The sequence below is a fragment of the Anneissia japonica genome, unplaced genomic scaffold (genome assembly GCF_011630105.1).
Source record: "Anneissia japonica isolate Jap-2015-1 unplaced genomic scaffold, ASM1163010v1 scaffold287778_len1315358_cov176, whole genome shotgun sequence".
Lineage (NCBI taxonomy): Eukaryota > Metazoa > Echinodermata > Crinoidea > Comatulida > Comatulidae > Anneissia > Anneissia japonica.
This window is the reverse complement of record NW_022702824.1, coordinates 225,872-244,271: the sequence shown is the minus strand read 5'-3', so window position 1 is coordinate 244,271 and position 18,400 is coordinate 225,872. Positions and strand designations below refer to the sequence as shown.

General features: G+C 35.2%; 1 protein-coding gene across 1 annotated transcript; it reads right to left on the bottom strand.

The window, feature by feature from the left end:
* Nucleotides 1-2,876: 2,876 nt before the first annotated feature.
* LOC117104031 (SAFB-like transcription modulator) lies at nt 2,877-16,445 on the bottom strand. The gene is made up of 12 exons (XM_033244681.1): nt 16,269-16,445; nt 13,144-13,222; nt 12,281-12,327; nt 11,663-11,815; nt 11,188-11,283; nt 10,811-10,844; nt 9,058-9,544; nt 7,616-7,653; nt 7,145-7,224; nt 6,838-6,987; nt 6,149-6,548; nt 2,877-5,257 (listed from the first exon to the last, which is right to left on the bottom strand). The coding sequence occupies exons 1-12, from the start codon at nt 16,401-16,403 to the stop codon at nt 3,285-3,287; spliced, it is 3,672 nt and encodes a 1,223-aa protein (XP_033100572.1). The 5' UTR covers nt 16,404-16,445; the 3' UTR covers nt 2,877-3,284.
* Nucleotides 16,446-18,400: the final 1,955 nt, after the last annotated feature.

The window sequence follows — 18,400 nt, the reverse complement described above, 5'->3', positions numbered from 1 at the left end:
CTCTTGGACAGATGAGAGCTCCGATCCCTGGACAGACAGTATATTTCCAACTTTAATCTTTTTACATATTTGTCTATGTCTAGTCCTACTCCTCTTTTCCTTTTTTCGAACTTAAGCACATTCTCATCAATTTCAACAATTCTACTCTGACCATCTAAAACCAAACTTGATTGGTGTGATTTTACTTCCACCATGAAATTAATAAAATATGCATAATTTTCTTTCGTGATTTTAAAATAACAAAAAATAAAATGATATATGCATTCAAATAAGGTTATAAGATCAACGCACGTGTATATTCTCCCTGTGATTGTTTTTTGATTAACCATGCATCGTGACATATAAATCAAAATAAAATAAGAAAAAATAAATAAAAAATTCAACTGTACATCGATTTAATTAGTCCCTTTTAATAATTATTTAGACAATGCAAAAAGTGTATTAAATTTTTGTCTACGGTGGAAGCAGGTGGCATTTCTGACAGAAAAATTGGAACTTGGCAGACAACCAGGCATTGCAATCACTTTATATTTTTTATAAATATCATTCTATCTCTCACCCAGACTTTCGCAATGGCGAACAGTGCGAAGGTCTGGATCAGCGCCTGCATGTATTGGTTGAAAGTGTACCATATAGCAATATTATTCTTTATTTATAGGTCTAATCTTAGATTTTTGTTAATGTCAAAAGGCAAAATACTAAAATAACAGCAATGCTGTGAGTAACAAGCTTTCTCTCTTGAATAATCCTGCCGTTTTGAATTCGAAGTATTTTGATTATGTTTTGCTTCATTATAGCCTTGATGTTAGTTTAAAACATATTTTTATAAAAAAAATATTGTTTAATTATGTATTAGATTACAGCTACAGAACATCATTAAATTGGTGTAGGCCTATACAATGGCAAAATAGCAAATTTTTCCCGGGGGCCCTTCGCGGCCCAGCTTTAGTGCTCGCAACCTGACCATTTCAATTCTTGTGGCTACGGCCCTGAGGTCTACTTGGAAGCTCAATAAGCTAATTTAGCAGTGGTGGGGGCCAGGATTTGCCGACGGGGAAGGGGCCCGAGGTCCCCGACAAAAAATTGGGCATGGTAGGGTGTCGCTCTCAAAATCTCAGGGTGTCGCCCTGAAAAATGACAAATTAGGGGTTTCAAAGGCTTATTTAATCGATTTTGTATGTAGAAAATACTTTTTTTCTCCACGATGAATTGTGGTTTTTCTCCCCGACTAGGGGTCCTGCCCCACCCCGCCACTCCTGTAATTAAGTACACCCAAATATTGGATTGCTGAAAAGTTTATTTTAATGAATAGAAACCGTAAATTAATGAATTTCCATTAATATATTAGATACAATTAATTTCCAGTGAAGACGGTTGTGTACACATCTTGTGTTCCTTTATACACAGAGATTTCACTTGAAACAATGCTTTTAGTATACTTTCGGTGCCATCTGAATTATTTGAATATGTAATCGTACCGATTCTTTCTTTTATACATTTTTGTAAAATACTTAGCCCTTGGCTGTTTTCTTATTTATTTAAACCACCGAATTAGATAAAATTAATACGTAAATCACTATTAAATACTATGATCACTGCATATTTGCGCCACTCCCCAGAGGGCTTATGGTACTTGAAGGCGGCGGCATTATACTTTAGGGAATAATCGATGATTTTTAATGGTCTTGAAATTACTTAAATACAATTTGAGCTCCGACAATTAAAGTACAATTATTTACAAAATATAATTTAGTTTAATCCACATTTCTGGAAAATTCAAAAATCGGCCTTTTAAAGCCGTTATTTGCAATACAAACACAATTAACTAATAATGCATGGTAGGACAGACTGACCTAGAGAATGGCGGCGATTGGGATTTCAGAAAACCTGGGATTCAGATACTATCATAAGATAATCTGGGACAATCTAGGCTGATAGGCTTACATCACTGAACAATGCGCAATTACCACTCGGTTTTCACGCACACTTTATTTCGCGAGTTTTACACAGTGGAAGTTTGCACAATAACAAATAGGCTCCCAGCGGGAGTGTGTATCTACTGCCAAATTTAATAGAAACGGTGCTTTTTATTTTTATCCCAGCTTTCTAATTTGTGCAGACTTACTGATGATTGATACTGTTAATAAGCTAGCATCAACTCCAAAACCACCGAGTTAGGGTAGATAAAAACAAAACGGGAACCACAACAAGCAAAACAGTCTCGACCCGAGTTCAACTGTTGACCTGTTTAACCACTTCTACTCGATTAAATTTTAACTTCCAACTTTCGGAACTGTCCGCCTATACACTATAATGACGAATTGGCTAGAAATGCGTCGTACCACATACGACCGAGTTCACGGGTAGTAGTGAAATCACGTCATATCACACATCACGAATGTGACATAATGTCAACTTTACACTTCCGGATTCTTACTTCACACTTTTGTGAATGTCAACTCGCGCTCACAATGTCGGGATTGACCAGGATAGCAAAGTTGACACAAAAGGGCAAATTGTTTTCGCCAACTGCTGGTATGTGTACTAAATGGATCAGATTTGTATAGTTTATCAATACTAAGGTTTAACAATCTTATATTAAAGATAAATAAATAATTAGTAAAAGCGCCCTCAATTGGGCCTACATCCTGAATGAACGCTGAATAAGCAGTTAACGATAGTCAACATCCTCAATTAAAGGAACGTAAAGACAGTGATTTACAAGCCCTTTGTTCCAGATACAGCATAATTCTTATTGAGATGACTAAAAACGGTGATAACAATTCAGTTCTTCATTTCACTTTCGCTAATCTTGTTGAATTGTTGCTAACACTGGTCTCCAGTTAAAACAATAACAAAACTAAAGATACATCTCATATAAGCATAACAATATTTATTAAAAGGCAAACATTGGAGCATTAACAAAACCAATAACATTTAGTAATCCGGATGAAACATGGAAAATACTCATGATAGCCAATGGTCAAATTTTATACTAAAACCATTACAACAGTAAGCACAGTGCAACAACCCGGCATTACATCAACAACGTTAACCTATAAATCACAAGAACCATATTTCTACTTCATGATAAATTCAATAATTTAAATACCTGTACAGTGATTTTATGTTCGTCTCAAGTAAAATGGGTGGGAAGTTGCTGAAAGCAATCATAGTAGGCCTATATATTTTTGTGCTTAAAAGTAGGACCACAGAATCACTATTTTCTAAGATCTGTAATAATTACATTCAATTTTCAGTTGTTTGACAAAAAACCTGATATCCTAATATCTTTGACCCCTCTGTCCACCACCAAACCCTACATCAGCTTGCGGTGGACGACTTCGTTCCATTCCAAAATTACCACCACTACCTCCTGGACCAGGCGCTAATGGCATTGTATTAATCATGTTGTTATACATTCCACTACCCATACTACTTGACTGCTGCATGCCAGGCCCTCCACCCGCTCCACCCATGTAGCCGCCACTTGCTGAGCGATTCATCATCGGCTGGTTCATTGGCTGAGACACCTGTGACATGCTGCCTTGATTCATTGGCCCTCCAACCATACCCGATGCTGGCCAACGTTCAACTGGCCTGTTCATCAGCGAATTATCAAGGGTGCTCTGCGACCAATTATTTTCTTGTTGACGTGGTCCTTGTCCAAGTAAGCCGATACCATGAACTGAACTCTGATTATCTCGGCCACCTCGTTCATCACGGCCAGTTGTGCGGTCATATTCCATTCTTGCCGAGTACTGTTGATTACGATCTCTGTTGAAATCACGCCGTTCCGTCTCGCCACGAAGTTCAACATGTCTTTCTGATCCAGCCATTCTCCTATCTGATCTTTGACCACCAGATTCTCGGACTTGTCCACTGGCACGATGATCTGGTTTCCAATCAGACCGGGCATTAGCTGAACTCTCATTCCTAGTGCCAGGGCGTCCACTTGATTCTTCACGGGAGGCTACACCACCACGACGATGTTCATTAGCATGATGATGCGTATTACTACGGTCACGATCTTGTGCATTTCTCTGTGGCTCTCGTCTGTCTCCTCTGTCATGCTGCCTGTCATGCTGACGATTACGAGATTCTGAATGATCACTAACAGAATTAGATTTGTCTTGTGGATATCGAGAATCTCTGGCAACACCGCCTGACTGTCTCCTCTGAGAATCACGCTCTCTACCGGCAGCAACGACTCTTCGTTCATCCCTTGGTGATCTTCTGGTAGCTGTAGCATTTGCATCTCTTCGATTTGGCCCAGTTTCTCGTCTTCGGGAGGGGTCCTCTCGTCTAGAGGCTTCATTAGCTCGGAAATCGTCTCGCCTATTGCCATCTCGGCGACCAGGGTCATTTCTCCTGGTGGCTTCTTCACGTCTGTTGCGGCTGTCTCTATTCAAGTTGTCCTCTCGTCTGGTATCATCACGCCGTACTTGTTCTTCTCTAAAACGTCCAACACCTTGTTGACCAGTAAACTTTGTAACCTGCAGATCTTCACGTCTCATCTGTTCATTACCACGCCTGTCATAGCGCTCTACTCTTCTTTCAATGTGAGAATTGTCACCAACTCTGGATGAATTCCAAAGATTTGGTTCATTCATGTCAGGTCTGTTAAATTCTTCAATGGTACCAGGACGACTTCTTTTGGTATCATGCCAATATGGGTCTGTTTCTCGGATTGGAGGAGCTCGGCTGTCAAGTGTTCTCTTTAGATTTGCTCTTCTTTCTTGCTCTTGTCTAACTTGCATTTCCAACCGGCGTTGTTCCTCCCGTTCACGTTCAAGCCTTTGCTCTTCGCGAAGACGTTCTTGCTGTAAACGTAATCTTTCGCGTTCAAGACGATCTCTTTCTAACTTTTCTCTTTCCAACCGCTGCCTTTCCAATTCTAACTGTTCTCTCTCCCTTTGGAGCTTCATCTCTTCTTCTCTGTGCTGTCTCCGTAGAATTTCTCGTTCCCGCCTCAAAGCATTTTCTCGGTCCCTCATCCTACGACGCTCTTTTTCCCTCATCTCTCGTTCTCGCTGGCGCTGACGTTCTCTTTCTCGCTGCTCTTTGATTTTATCCAATGACAAAACATCTTTTTTATCTTTTGAATCCCTCTTATCTCGTTCCTTCTTGTCAGCATTATTCTGTGAAGATGACCTAGCACTAATTCTGTCTTTACTGGAATCTCTTCTAGTTCCTGGACTTGGCTTACTACTGCTTCCTTCTTTCTTCTCCTCTATTGCCTTTCCATCCGATTTACCTAAAAGGAATAAAGACAATTTAGACATAAATGTCAAATATTAATTAGGTTATGTTAAGGTTATAACTGGTCTCTAAACCTTTAGAATATTTTTATTTTAACAAATTCTATAAAACTGTAAAGAAATTAACACTATTAAAGGAGTAAAATTATACATACAAGAACATGCTATAAAAATCTAATATAGCAAATGAACTAATATATATTATAAATTATTTAGTAATTGTATCCAACAAAATATTAAGGACTGCTGTTTCATTAACTCCTTTGTCAGAATATCTTCCACTTAGAGCCGAGAAAACACTGAGAGTTAATATTTCAATGTAGTGCATGTTTGTCTGTATAGATTTGGAGACCAAGGCCCATCATTATATTTTTATATAAAAAAAAGAAACACTCAATCCAGTTGCACGTGGATGAATAAGTGGGTCAAAGGCATTTTAGAAATCATTCAAATTTATTTCTTTTTATATTATATGATGAATGTGGGTCAAAGGCATTTTAGAAATTTTTTCAAATTTATTTCTTTTCATATTATATATGTTGAAATAACATTTAGGTTTCCTGTGTAACACATTATCCATTGTCTCACGTTTCAGTTACATATCATTAAAGGTTCTTAAGCGCAACTTGATCACAAAAATGATACTAAACACTTATATTTGTCAAGCGTGTGAATCTATGAAATGAAACTGCTGACTTCTAGCTTACTTTCATCAGGAAAGTAGTACACTAATGCACATTAAAACTTAGTATGAAGTATTTTTGTTTTGTTGACAGAAAATTGGGAGACTTTTAAATAAATAAGATTATGTTGAATAAATAAAAATAAAATATAATGGTATGTATACTGTATGTCAATTTTGTTCACTGGTTCAGTATGATACACACCTGCAGTCCCAGACTTTACCGGGCTAGAAGTTGGTTTAACACCCTCTTTCTTCTCATCAGCCTTCTTATCTTCAACCTTTTCACCAAGTTTTTCTTCCTTCTTTATAGCTTCAGACTTTTCTTTGCTACTGCTCGCTTTATCCTTTGCTGAGCTGGAGGTCTTATCTCTGCTGCTGCTAGCAGGTTTGTCTTTTTCTGCTACCTTACTAGACTTCTCAGCTGGTTTCTTTTCAGTTGGTTTCTTTTCAGCAGCTTTTGGTTTCTCAGATACTTTTGATTTCTCAGCTGATTTAGGATCTTTCTTTGTGTCTGATGTTCGACTGCTAGACTCTCGGCTATCCCTCCTTGGGGTTGAAGTTGTTGGTTTTCTAGATGAACCAGGGGCAGGATCATTCCTAGCCTGTAAATTAAATGGGTAAAATATTTGTAAGTAAATTTAACCAGCCTTAATGCACAGACAAATGTCCTCCAATATACCACAATGTATTTTTTCCTCTTAAAAAAAAAAGTAGACAAATTTATGCAGAAAAAATAACAAATTCATAACAAATTTAAGTTGATTTTTCCCGAGAAGTCCAAAATATAAATGAGCTCTAAAAGAAATACAATTGAGAGAAGATTGGTTGCTGAAAAATTATATGAATCTGATGTAGGTATTGCTTTTTTTTCTTTTTTGTGGCCCAACTTACCCATTCAACATGAATTGTTTTGCTGTGCAACTCTGTCCTATGAAGATGATTAATAGCCTTGGCAGCCTCGGAACTTGTTGACATGGTAACAAACCCATAGCAAGCTGCCCCAGGGCTACGTGCATTAGTTACCACCTTGGCTCCAATCACCTTTAATAAAAACATGAAATGTGCTCATTTTATGTACACAATTATGGTCATAAAGCAGCAAATTTTAAACATAAATCATTAATTATTTTGCTCTATTGTCCAATAGATAGTCTTTAATAAGATCAAAATATAACAATATTTATCCATTATGAATTACCTTGCCATACTTGCTGAATGCTGATTTCAAATCTGCTGCACGTGTATTTTTCGACAGGTTGCTTACCCACAGATTGCGACCTGCAATATAATAATGGTATCACATATAAATAATAAATACACACTTGCAATATACTTTTTTATTCTTTTTTTAATTTACAGCATGCAGCTTACCATTTGCAGGATGGAATATGTGATGTGTAGTGCCACAATGAGTATTGTACACCAGATTAATTTGACATTATCTTTTGACAACAATTTAGTTTCAATGTTTCTGATAAGTATATTTCATAGTAGCCAGAATACATATTAAAATTTTCCTTATTGCTAACAAATAAACATCCGTTCAGGCAAGATGGTAAGCAGTGGATAAAAATCCAACCATTAAAATTAGCATTGGATCACTAGTACTCGCAATTTCTAGTAATCACAAGCCAAAATTAATAATTTTTTTTCCTTTTGGTTAACTTACCCTTTTCATCACGTGATGGTGTCTTGGTTGAAGCAGAGCTGCAAGTATAGATCACCAAAGTTAATAATTTAGCAGATTATTTAACATATTGTAATATGTTACTTGTAATCAAATACTAAAATTATCCTAGTTTATCACAAAATACTTTTTACAAACCTACTTTCCTAGCATAAATGAAGAGCATAATTAAACCCGAAGGTATAACCTGTAAGCTTTAGACATTTAATTATCTACTGCATATATTGAATTACTTGAAAAATACTGTATGATAATTATTTTTAAAGATCTGTTGAGTAATCAGTGACTACTTTAAATAAAAGCATTGAATAATGGTCTTGTATTTCATTTCAAACATTAAGTGAACTGAAAAACCATACAAGTCGACATGCCAAATTTACAACTATTTAAAAACAACATATGATGAATAGAATCTCAGTATGCAACTCCTCTTCGTACCACAACGACTGATCCTTCTACGCACGATTTCAAGCCATATCGTTCCTCATAGATCTTGCAAACAATTTTTGTGGGTTAGTGATAAAATTATCGCATTGCTGAAAAACATCTCAGGGGCATATGTACTTAATGTGTGTATTTTAATCAAAATAAACTATGATGATATCATATGCATTCTGTTTCATTTTTTGGTGTAATATTATTGTAAGCAGATATTCATTTTAAAGATTTAAAAAAAAAGGAGTCATTAACTAATTTTAATTAATTTTTTTCAACAGATGTTTTGCAACATTTATATAGCACCTTTTGCCAAGGATGCAACGCACTCGCAAAGTTCCGTGGTTATTAGATTCAAGCAACCATGCGCGACCTTTTCCTTCGGGAGTAGTCCAGCAATGTGGCAATTATCTGCACACATACTACTTCACTATCCTACCAGGTAGCCTAGAAGTTTGCCCTGTGAAAAAGCCATCACTTCTAGTACAATTCTGTATATGATCTTGTAGTAATAGTCGCCCTCAGCATCAAATCTCTTGCGCAAGGATTTGCACAGCAGCAGTTCCTCGGATTGCTTATGGGGTCATGATACGGAGAAGTCAAGCCCCAGCTACATCCAAGTGTCTTCGTTAGTCTCAACCTACATCACTATGAACCAAGATATCAACTTATCAAACAAATCAGACTGCTCCATCAGTATGGGTGGATCAGGGGCCGGAAATTGTTTAGGATATTGGTTTCACCATCATGCATTTTATTTATTTTAGTATTGTTCCATGCTCATAAATATTATTACCTGTTATATATTTTTAACTATTTAATAACTACCAGTTTACACTACTTTTAGCTTGTTTCCTTACATCCAGTCATACTGTTAGATTTTTCCTTTAACACAAAGCAAAACGAACTAATAATAAACAAGAACATTGCTTAGACTGATGACAGGAGATGATTGCCAATCAGTGTCTAATACAATGGACATCACAAACCTTTTGCTGCGTGAACCACTAGTAGCTGAACCTGAACCAGTTTTCCTGTCACCTGTTGCATCTTTGCTGGTAGACTTGTTATCCTTCTTTTCATCTTTACCCGATTCTTTCGTGCCATCCTTAGCCTCTGAGGTTTTTGTACTGGTGGTGTCCGTTTCAACACCTTTGTCAGTTCCTTCATCTTTAGTGGGTGTACCACTACGGTCATCAGCATTGCGAGCCGTCGTTTGCTCTTCAGCAGTAGAATCATCTAGCGGTTTTTTAGGGGTAGAGGTAAGGTCAGCATCTAGCTCAAGTAGAGCAGGTTCATCGACATGAACAACCAGACTCTCATTGTCTTCTGCTTTTAGGGCAGCAGAGGTATCCATTTGGATAGTGTCCTCTTTGGTTAGGGGGTCAGATGCAACTGTTGAGCCCGGGGTTGGGGGCAAGGATGTATCATTGACACCCTCAGTAGCATTTGTATTCTTGTCTTGGCCATTACTTGCTGTAACATTGAAGGCAAACAATTAAGTGGAACACAATTTAGATTTTTGTAATGACAAAAAGAAACAGAATTAGACTATTCAACTTTCAATACTGACCAACATGTACATGTAACTATCAAACATTTTTAAAGAAAATGTATAAGCTTTCTTTTCTATTTAATATAAATCTTAACATGTTTATTTTGTGTCAGCATTGTATGGGCTTCGAAGATTTTGAATCTGAACATCTAGATGTATCGGTTTTGATCCACTCCATCTTCACTGCCACAAAACACAAAAAAACATACTGTTGCTTGTTGAACATCCCTTCAACGACATTACTATCATCAGAAAGAGTGATGTCAGATGTATACACTTGGTCAGCTGGATGTCGACAAACATTCGAATTTGCCATTAGTACTTGCAGCTTTACAGAGGCTTGATGTCCTCACTAATCTTTAATGAAACTGCGCTCATGTTCAGCACATAAGGGCCATGTATTATGTGCACTCATGTTCAGGGCAGAGATTATGCGCTATACAAATCCCCAACAATTACCGGTTTGGTGTACAGTACTTCCATCACGTCTGAGAGAAACTTGCATATACGGTAAATTATTGGGTTGAAGTGTGTCAGGCACCATTGGTTTATTCTGGAACTCTTGTATCTACAACTACCTTTCTGAATACCTCCGGAAAAAACAGGATGTTTTACCACTTCAGATGAAATCTCTCAATTGTACATTAACTGCATACTGTATATATACCCTCAATGCATTTTAGTTTGTGTTTTCATTGTTCACAACACCAGTGAGAGGACAAACTGCTAATGTTCTCTTGTTTGATAGAACATATTTCTACTTAAAACATCCAAGGCTGGTTTTAATCTGCATGCTGGTACCTGAAGAATGCCCACCAGTCAGTCCAAAACAATGAAGGATCAGATCCTCACAACTGATGCACATCACAATACTTATAGTTGTTCTGCAAGTCTCCATTTATAAAATGTTTATTTTACTCTCAGATGGAAACACCATACTGTATTTTTTATAAACTAATACATAATTTGATCTCAATAATTATTCATTTCATGTAAAAATACATTTTTTTTTAAATTGTCACAAATAATAAATTAAAAAATTTGATATATTAAGCATGGTGTTTCACAATAGAGAAGAAAGCTTTAACATTACTTATAACCTTACTGTTTATATTGAAGATATGTTAACATGCTATGGGTACTTTTTGACAATCTCATTAGTAGCACTGCTATATCGACTACTATACCTTTATCTCTATCAGGAACATCTCCATCAACTTCCTGAAACAAAAAATATTAGAAAAATATATAAGCCTTAGTTCTTAAATACACCACAACTGGAAAAAACAAGAGTACAATTTTGTGTAAACATATTTTACTATTACAAATGTTAAGGATTTAATCATATTGTTTTTATTTTTGATAAACATCATATTTCAGCTTAAATTGATCCTGTATGTGGCAGGTTGTCTATTGTTGAATTAAACATAAATCAAGTGAACTAAAAAAAAAAAAAATACCAAAAAAACATAAGAAAATATATTTGCATGTACTATTTACATACTAGTATTAATTGCATTCTAGTAATACTTATTAGTAATGTGTTAAGCCCTTGCATACTTACATCTTCAGTAAGCAGTTGGTCATACTCAGCATTCACGTTGAGTGCATCGTCATTATCTTCACCAATGCTCTCAAGTACATCCAGAATAGCGTCATTCTAAATAAATAAATAAAAAAAAAACACAAAATGTAAAAGCAACAAAATGATAATATACACACAATAAATAACACTTTGTTTCTACTAAGTAATCTTTAATTTTCTCAAGTGTCCTGAGTACTATTATGTATTTGAACTTTGCAATAACAAAACCATATTAAATAATAAAACATCTACATTCTATGTATATTTATATTTTGTTAATTCATTGTAAGTTTAACTGAATTATACATTATCTTTTATATTGATTTAAAAAGAAATAAACTAAATAATTAGCATAATTTTATATTAGAAAGACAGGTTTGACAATAAGAACTGCCAGTTTTTTTCTAAAAAATATTTTGCGTGTAATTAATGCAAAATTAAAAGGAAAAATAACCTCATTTATGTCGGAATCCATCTTTTCATCTAAAACCTCAATGTTATCCATCTCATAATCTGGACCAATGTCCTCCATTATCTGCATGCCATGTTCTTCTAACTGCCTTTCTGAATCTTCAGTCTCCATCACTTCCTCCATTTCATCAATCATCTGAAAATGTTGACATACAGTTAGACAAAAAAAAAAGGTTTTTGTCAGGGTTGTTTCTTTGAGGACTATATTGTAAGCAAAGCTGGCAACACAAAAATTCATTTAATCCCTAAATTATTACATGATATTCTAGAGATTTTGCCTAAAAAATGAAAATAGGGAAACATGAAGACACAGTAGCCTAAAAAAAGAATGAGGCCAGAGTGAAATTCAATAAAAAATTATGACAATATACAATTTAGAAGACATTACACTTACAATATTTGGACTAATTAATCTTAGAATCAAATGTTATTACAGCAGTAGGACTACTCTAGGTACAGATTCATTAGGTGGAGACAACAGAAAAAAAATGTGTTTACAGAGCCCTGAAATTTTAATAGAACATCTTACCCGAGACACTTGTTACTAATTTCTTTACATGAATTAAAAAGTTGTATGCAATAAATAAAATTGAGTGTTCACCTCATAAGAATTATCTGCAGTATCATCTCCTTCTTGTTCCTTTTTCTCTGAAATAGAGAAATAATGCAAAATACAGTTAAACTTGCCAAAGTCTACTTGGCCTAAGTCGAATAATTCTACTTTGGCCTAGTTCAGACTAGGTGGATAAACCCGTTCCAACTCACCGGGTTTATCCACCTGCCAGCCTGAACTAGGTGGCTTATCTCAAGCCGGGCTGTGTTCCTATAGTAACTAGGCCTGGTGTACCACCGTGTTTAATTTTTCTAAGCCGGGCTTCAATCGTTGCGGGGGGGTCTTGCATTGACTTCTGGTGACAAAATGACCAATCAGCATTCAATTACGTACGCTGTGAGCAAGCGTACGTTTCGCGAGCAATGTTTTGAAACAACACGTTTCCTGGTTACGGTTTATAATTATGCAAATTCTCGCCTGGTTAAACCCACTAGTCTCTGAACGCCGGCAAACTTTAGCTGGGCTTAACTCAGGCCTGGATTATCTCCAAGTCTGAATGTAGCCTTACTCAATCTAATTTTACATGCCAAATTTAGTGCTTTCCATTATTTAACAATCTGTAAGTCAAATTTTATCCAAGTCAAACAATATTTCAATGACATTTTGGATTCGACTTAAGCTACATTTACACTAGACACAATAATGACATATCTGGGATACATTGTATTATCATGTTTTAACTATAAAGTTGTATGTATTTGATATATAACATTCTTGTATTTGATTTATAACTTTACACAAACTTGGTTATTAACAAATTCTGAAATCTTTTTAAAGGAAACTCAAACTTATGGTTGAGAATAAGCCCAAAAATAATTTAACTAACAAAAATAATGACATATAATACTAACTTGCTGGTGTTTTCTTTGCAGGAGTATTTGCTACTACTATCAATATTTCATTGGGGTCTGCTCCTTCTTCCTCCACTGCCTAAGTAAACAATTGGTTAAGAAAATTATGATTCGAGTGGAAAAAATTTATTAGTGAAAATATTTACAATAAAAAAAAAAAAAAAACACTATTTGCACAAAAACGCACAAAGCAGTACCAGTTCCAAATCATCTCAAATGATAAATATATATTTACAATTTAAAACACTACCTTTAATACTATTAATGGTAATAAGAATAATTAAAATATTTATAAGATCAATTTCAAAACAAAATTAATAGACTTATTGTTTTCTCTTTTAAGTTAAAACAATAACAAATAATAAATGAGCATGCATGTGTTTTAAAAATTATCAGGATGCAAACCAGTGTTTGATGAGCACAACACATTACAGTAGCATCAAAACCATTCTCTGTACTTTTTAAAAATCTTGCTGAACAATATATTAAGAGCATCAAATCTTTAACTATAGGCTGAACATTTTCGATTGCTGTTTTTTTACCAATTTTATAATTTTTTAAACATTAAAAACCATTAGATACAATAAAACTGGTTAAATTTTATTGTTTTTTAAATTAAAGAAAATGTATTTTAAGTCACAAAATTGCATTGGTCTTTTTTTATGCTGTTGATTTTTTTTTTCTTTATTCCCGCATCGGTATTTGCCAAATTTTTTATGCGGATGGTAGTGATAATCTAACAATTTTTCTATGTGCCCTTAACAAAAATTTTTAATAAAAATTGTTAAAAAATTTATTAGGACCCTAGTCAAAATCTGCTGACAAGGGATTGGGGGGGGGGGTGCTGATAGTGAGGCTCTGAATATTGCTTTCCAGTTAAGATTTTTAATTTGTAATGATGCTGTCAGGAGTCACTTGATAGACCTAGGCCTAGTTTTTAAAACTTCTTTGCAATCCTTGAAAGGCAGCATCATGTTTTGTTGTCATGTTTTTCCAGAAGAAATTAAATTTGAATTGAATTCAATGAATTCTGAATAGTTTGGATGTTTAAGCTTACCAGTAGGCCTAGGCCTATTTGTTTTATTTTTTCCTTTTAAAATGGCTGTTATATTGTTTGATCGATCGTAATTGCTACCAAATTTTAATCTGTTTTGTTTAGCCTGTTGTCACCGATGTGTTCTTTTCGTGCATGTCGTGTGAAGTAAACACCAGGCCAGATGGTTGACGTCATCAGAGAACAAGCAGTATGTTTAGTGACTACAGTAGGCCTTGCCTAGGCTAGGCCTAGACACCCGGTCCCTTCTGCGGTTAATTTCACACAAAATATCACGCAATTTGATACTGATGATACAGGCGACATAGCCTAGGGTAGTCTAGGCTTATGCTACATAACTAGGGCATAGGTCTAGTCTTTGACACTGTGTTATCTGGAAATATCATGGTTACAACACAGTATAGTGACAATACAATTCAAAAAGACTGAAGTACAGTACCGCCATGAAATATTGCACTTTTACCTGCGCGCAGGCTTCGTAGATACATCGTAGCCTGATATAAACAATCTAACCTGCGCGCAGGCTTCGTAGCCTGATATAAACAATCTAACCTGCGCGCAGGCTTCGTAGATACATCGTAGCCTGAAATAAACAATCTAAGCAAGGCTACGCGAAGCGAACCTACGAAGCAAAAGCATGTTGTTTATTTGTATGTGCAGAAAGACTGCTGTATCTTACTGGAATAAACAATGTATTGTTTGATAATTTGTGAATGGCAAACACGAGTTTAGACCGTTAATTTAAAGTATGGAGCTGTTTTTCAATAAGAAAAACGTACACTTAACTTCATGGGAGTCTCCTCTTCCACTCGCAGTCCACGACAGGAACTTGTTTGTACTGCTGTATTATTTTTTTTAATTAATTAGCCTAGGCCTAGCTTATTTTTTACTTACAATTATTTTACCTCATTTAAAATGTCAAAAAATGATGTACTCAATGACAATACACACATGTGAAAAGATTGTTTATCAAATAATATTTTGTAGTCTTGATTTAGTAAGATAAATAATAAATATAAAGGAGAATTAACGTCCGTTGGTTGTAAAATTACTGAATGTCACATGGAAAACCCAATGGAAAGTAAAACTTAACCAGCATTAGACGTCAGAGTGCGCGCCAATCAGAACACAGTAAAGTGTGTTAAAGGTTAACCTCGTGGCAAATGTTGAAAAGCTGTGAGCAACAGTGAGCAAAAAACTGAGTAAATGCGGTCTAGCATGACTAGCCTTAATTCGGCAAGGTAGTGATTTCTATACTTCCATTTAGTATTGGATCGCTTTGCAGGTTGTTCTGCTTCAAATTACGGTAAACAATAAATAACGTGATCTGTAGAAATCGTGATAATTTGTACATGATTTGTCATCAGTATTATTTAAAAGAAGAAAATTCCTACTACCAGAAGAATAATATCGGATCAAAATTCTCTGAATTGGAAAGTTTACCAGTATCTACTGTCTGCTCTCCTCCTCTATAGGGGAAAATGTTGGCCGTACATAAGCCTAAATGACATCGAAATTCGAACATACTGAATGCCCACTAGGTTACTCACCCAGCTAGCGAACTAAACACAGTTTTAAAACATGATCGATTTAATAATAAGGTAGGATATAACAAAACAATAAAGTTCTAACATTGTTTATTTAGTAAATTGCAACATTGCTTACGTGTTGAAAGCTGGTAAACTATATTTCAATATTGTTTACGATCCAGATCCCGACGATCCAGCCTACGATCATTGCAAAGCTAGGCCTAATTAAAATAACAATGACCTTCGTAGTGGTTCGTAGCTACTGTACGTTCAAAACGTACCTACGAGCAGATTACGAGAGGTTACGCGCAGATACGAAGCGGTAATTTGTGTCTGTACTGTAAGGACGCTAGCCTCCTCATGGGTCTGTAGCCACAAACAATGATAAACCAACCGCACCCTACCTATAGTATACTGCAGGCCTAGCACGCATGAATGGGTCCGGGAAGGATTTAATCTCATCAAGGTCTAGGCCTAGGCCCTAGGCCTAGAAACTAAGTTACATAACATAATAAAATTATAAAATATACTATCTTATTAACCTTGTGCAATCGCTCAACTAAAACTGCTTTAACGCCACTTCTTTCAAGACCTCTCCTTTCAAGCTCTGCTCTTAAATCTACTACCCGAAGCTCTGAAATCTTCTTTTCACTACCTGGCGTGCTTTCGACAGACATATTTTTACTCCGATAAACAACAACGCGCGGACGAGAAAATTAACATGTCATGTGATCCACTTTCCAAAAACACCCGGATGTTGATGATCTTTAATAAAAACAAGCGAGCATCGTCGCGGTAAAATGAAATGAGGTCGCCCTTCATTAAAGTATAAACTAAAGTACAGTTACCACAGGCCTATCAATGTGACCACTGCTTGGAATTTAGGCCCCATAAAGAAATTATTAGTTTATCACCACAGCAAAGAAGAAACTGATCAGGGAGGGAGGTTTTTTTTTTCTGCTAACCCAGCCTCCATTTTACCCATGTTCACAAGTAAATCAATGGTTAGTGACACATTATATAAAAAGTCATAAGAGTGGAATCAAATTTATATTTAAAAAAGATGTTTTTGTTGTACCAGTAAACATAAATCCTGAGTTTTCAAGTGAAAAAATATGGAAAAAGGACCGTTTAAAATAAAAATATATGTTGATTGAAAAAAAAAAAAAAAAAAAAACAAAACAGATTTTCCCCAAAAGTGATGAGGGAGCGGGTGATAAACTAATAATTTTAATGGGGCCTTATCCCAATCATAATAATAATAATAATAATAATAATAATAATAATAATAATAATAATAATAATAATAATAATAATAATATAATAATAATAATAATAATATAATAATAATAATAATAATAATAATAATAATAACAATAACAATAACAATAACAATAACAATAACAATAACAATAATACTACTACTACTACTATTACTAATAATAATAATAATAATAATAAATTATTCAACTTTATTTAACTCTTAACAGCAGTGCTGACTGAAAGGGATCCTCTACAAAAACAACAAAATAAATTTTAAAATACAACTGATCAGTTTGTAATCCTGCAACAACAATTTTAATGTGAATTATGAAGAGGGAAGGATATTTTAAAGGTGCATTTGGGTAGGGGTCTGCTGGACAAAGCGGCGGTCCTCTGAAAAATGGGTTTACCTGAACACATGCAACGCCGTTTTCAATGCAGGCCTTCATTCAATCCTGGTTTGGGCAATTTTGTTCACACCTCGCAGATTCCTCTTTTATAAAGTTATATTCTTTGTTCTTTATTACAAACATCGTCGAGAAAATATAGAATCAGAAGCAGATAAAAAAATAAAACAATTACTTTGCCATTCTAGACATACAATTTATTTTAGACGAATACTATTTCTACATTACGTTTTCAGAATATTATAAAGTGTTTTAATTTAGGCCTATAAAAAGCTCACTACATTTTGTGCAGAATATATTCATAAAAATTATGATTTATCTTATTTATTTTCAGGACCGGCGGAACGTTTTTTCACTAAGTAAGATGAATGGAATATGAATTGCGATGAAGCAGACCATACAAAAATCTGCATAGACATTATATATTTCCTGCAAAAAGTGGGTGACCCGGGGTCCCGCCCACCCCCGTTTCCGCCGACCATGATTATTTACTGACAAGCCCACGCTTTTCGAATGAGATGATTTGACAGTCATTCGTAATTGTTGTTTTCCCCTCGCTTTTAAAAGCGGGGGTTTCTAAAATTATAAACTATAGGATACTGGTGAATGGGGGTGGGGGTATGAAATGTGGCGGACTACACCCCGATCGCCGAACATTTGACCAAGGCTCGCCGAAGTAGCAACCGAAACATAGGAAAATCGTTGTTTATTGATACTTTTATTATTATTGTTGGTTGGCCGTAATGTTTCAGTTTCACAAAGGTATCGTTAAAATTACCAATTCATTTTTAATTGGAGTTCTTTGGCTTATCTTCGGAATTCACCACAGTATATGAAGGGTTCGGTGCAAAAGAGTGTTAAACTCACTTTTTCGTCAAAAATGAGCTACATTCAGCAACATAAAGTTACCCCACATTCAAACACTTTCACAGATACTGCATACGGTACTGTATTTAATATTAGATATAGAGGGTTTCAAAATAATTACATAGGATTTTTTTGTT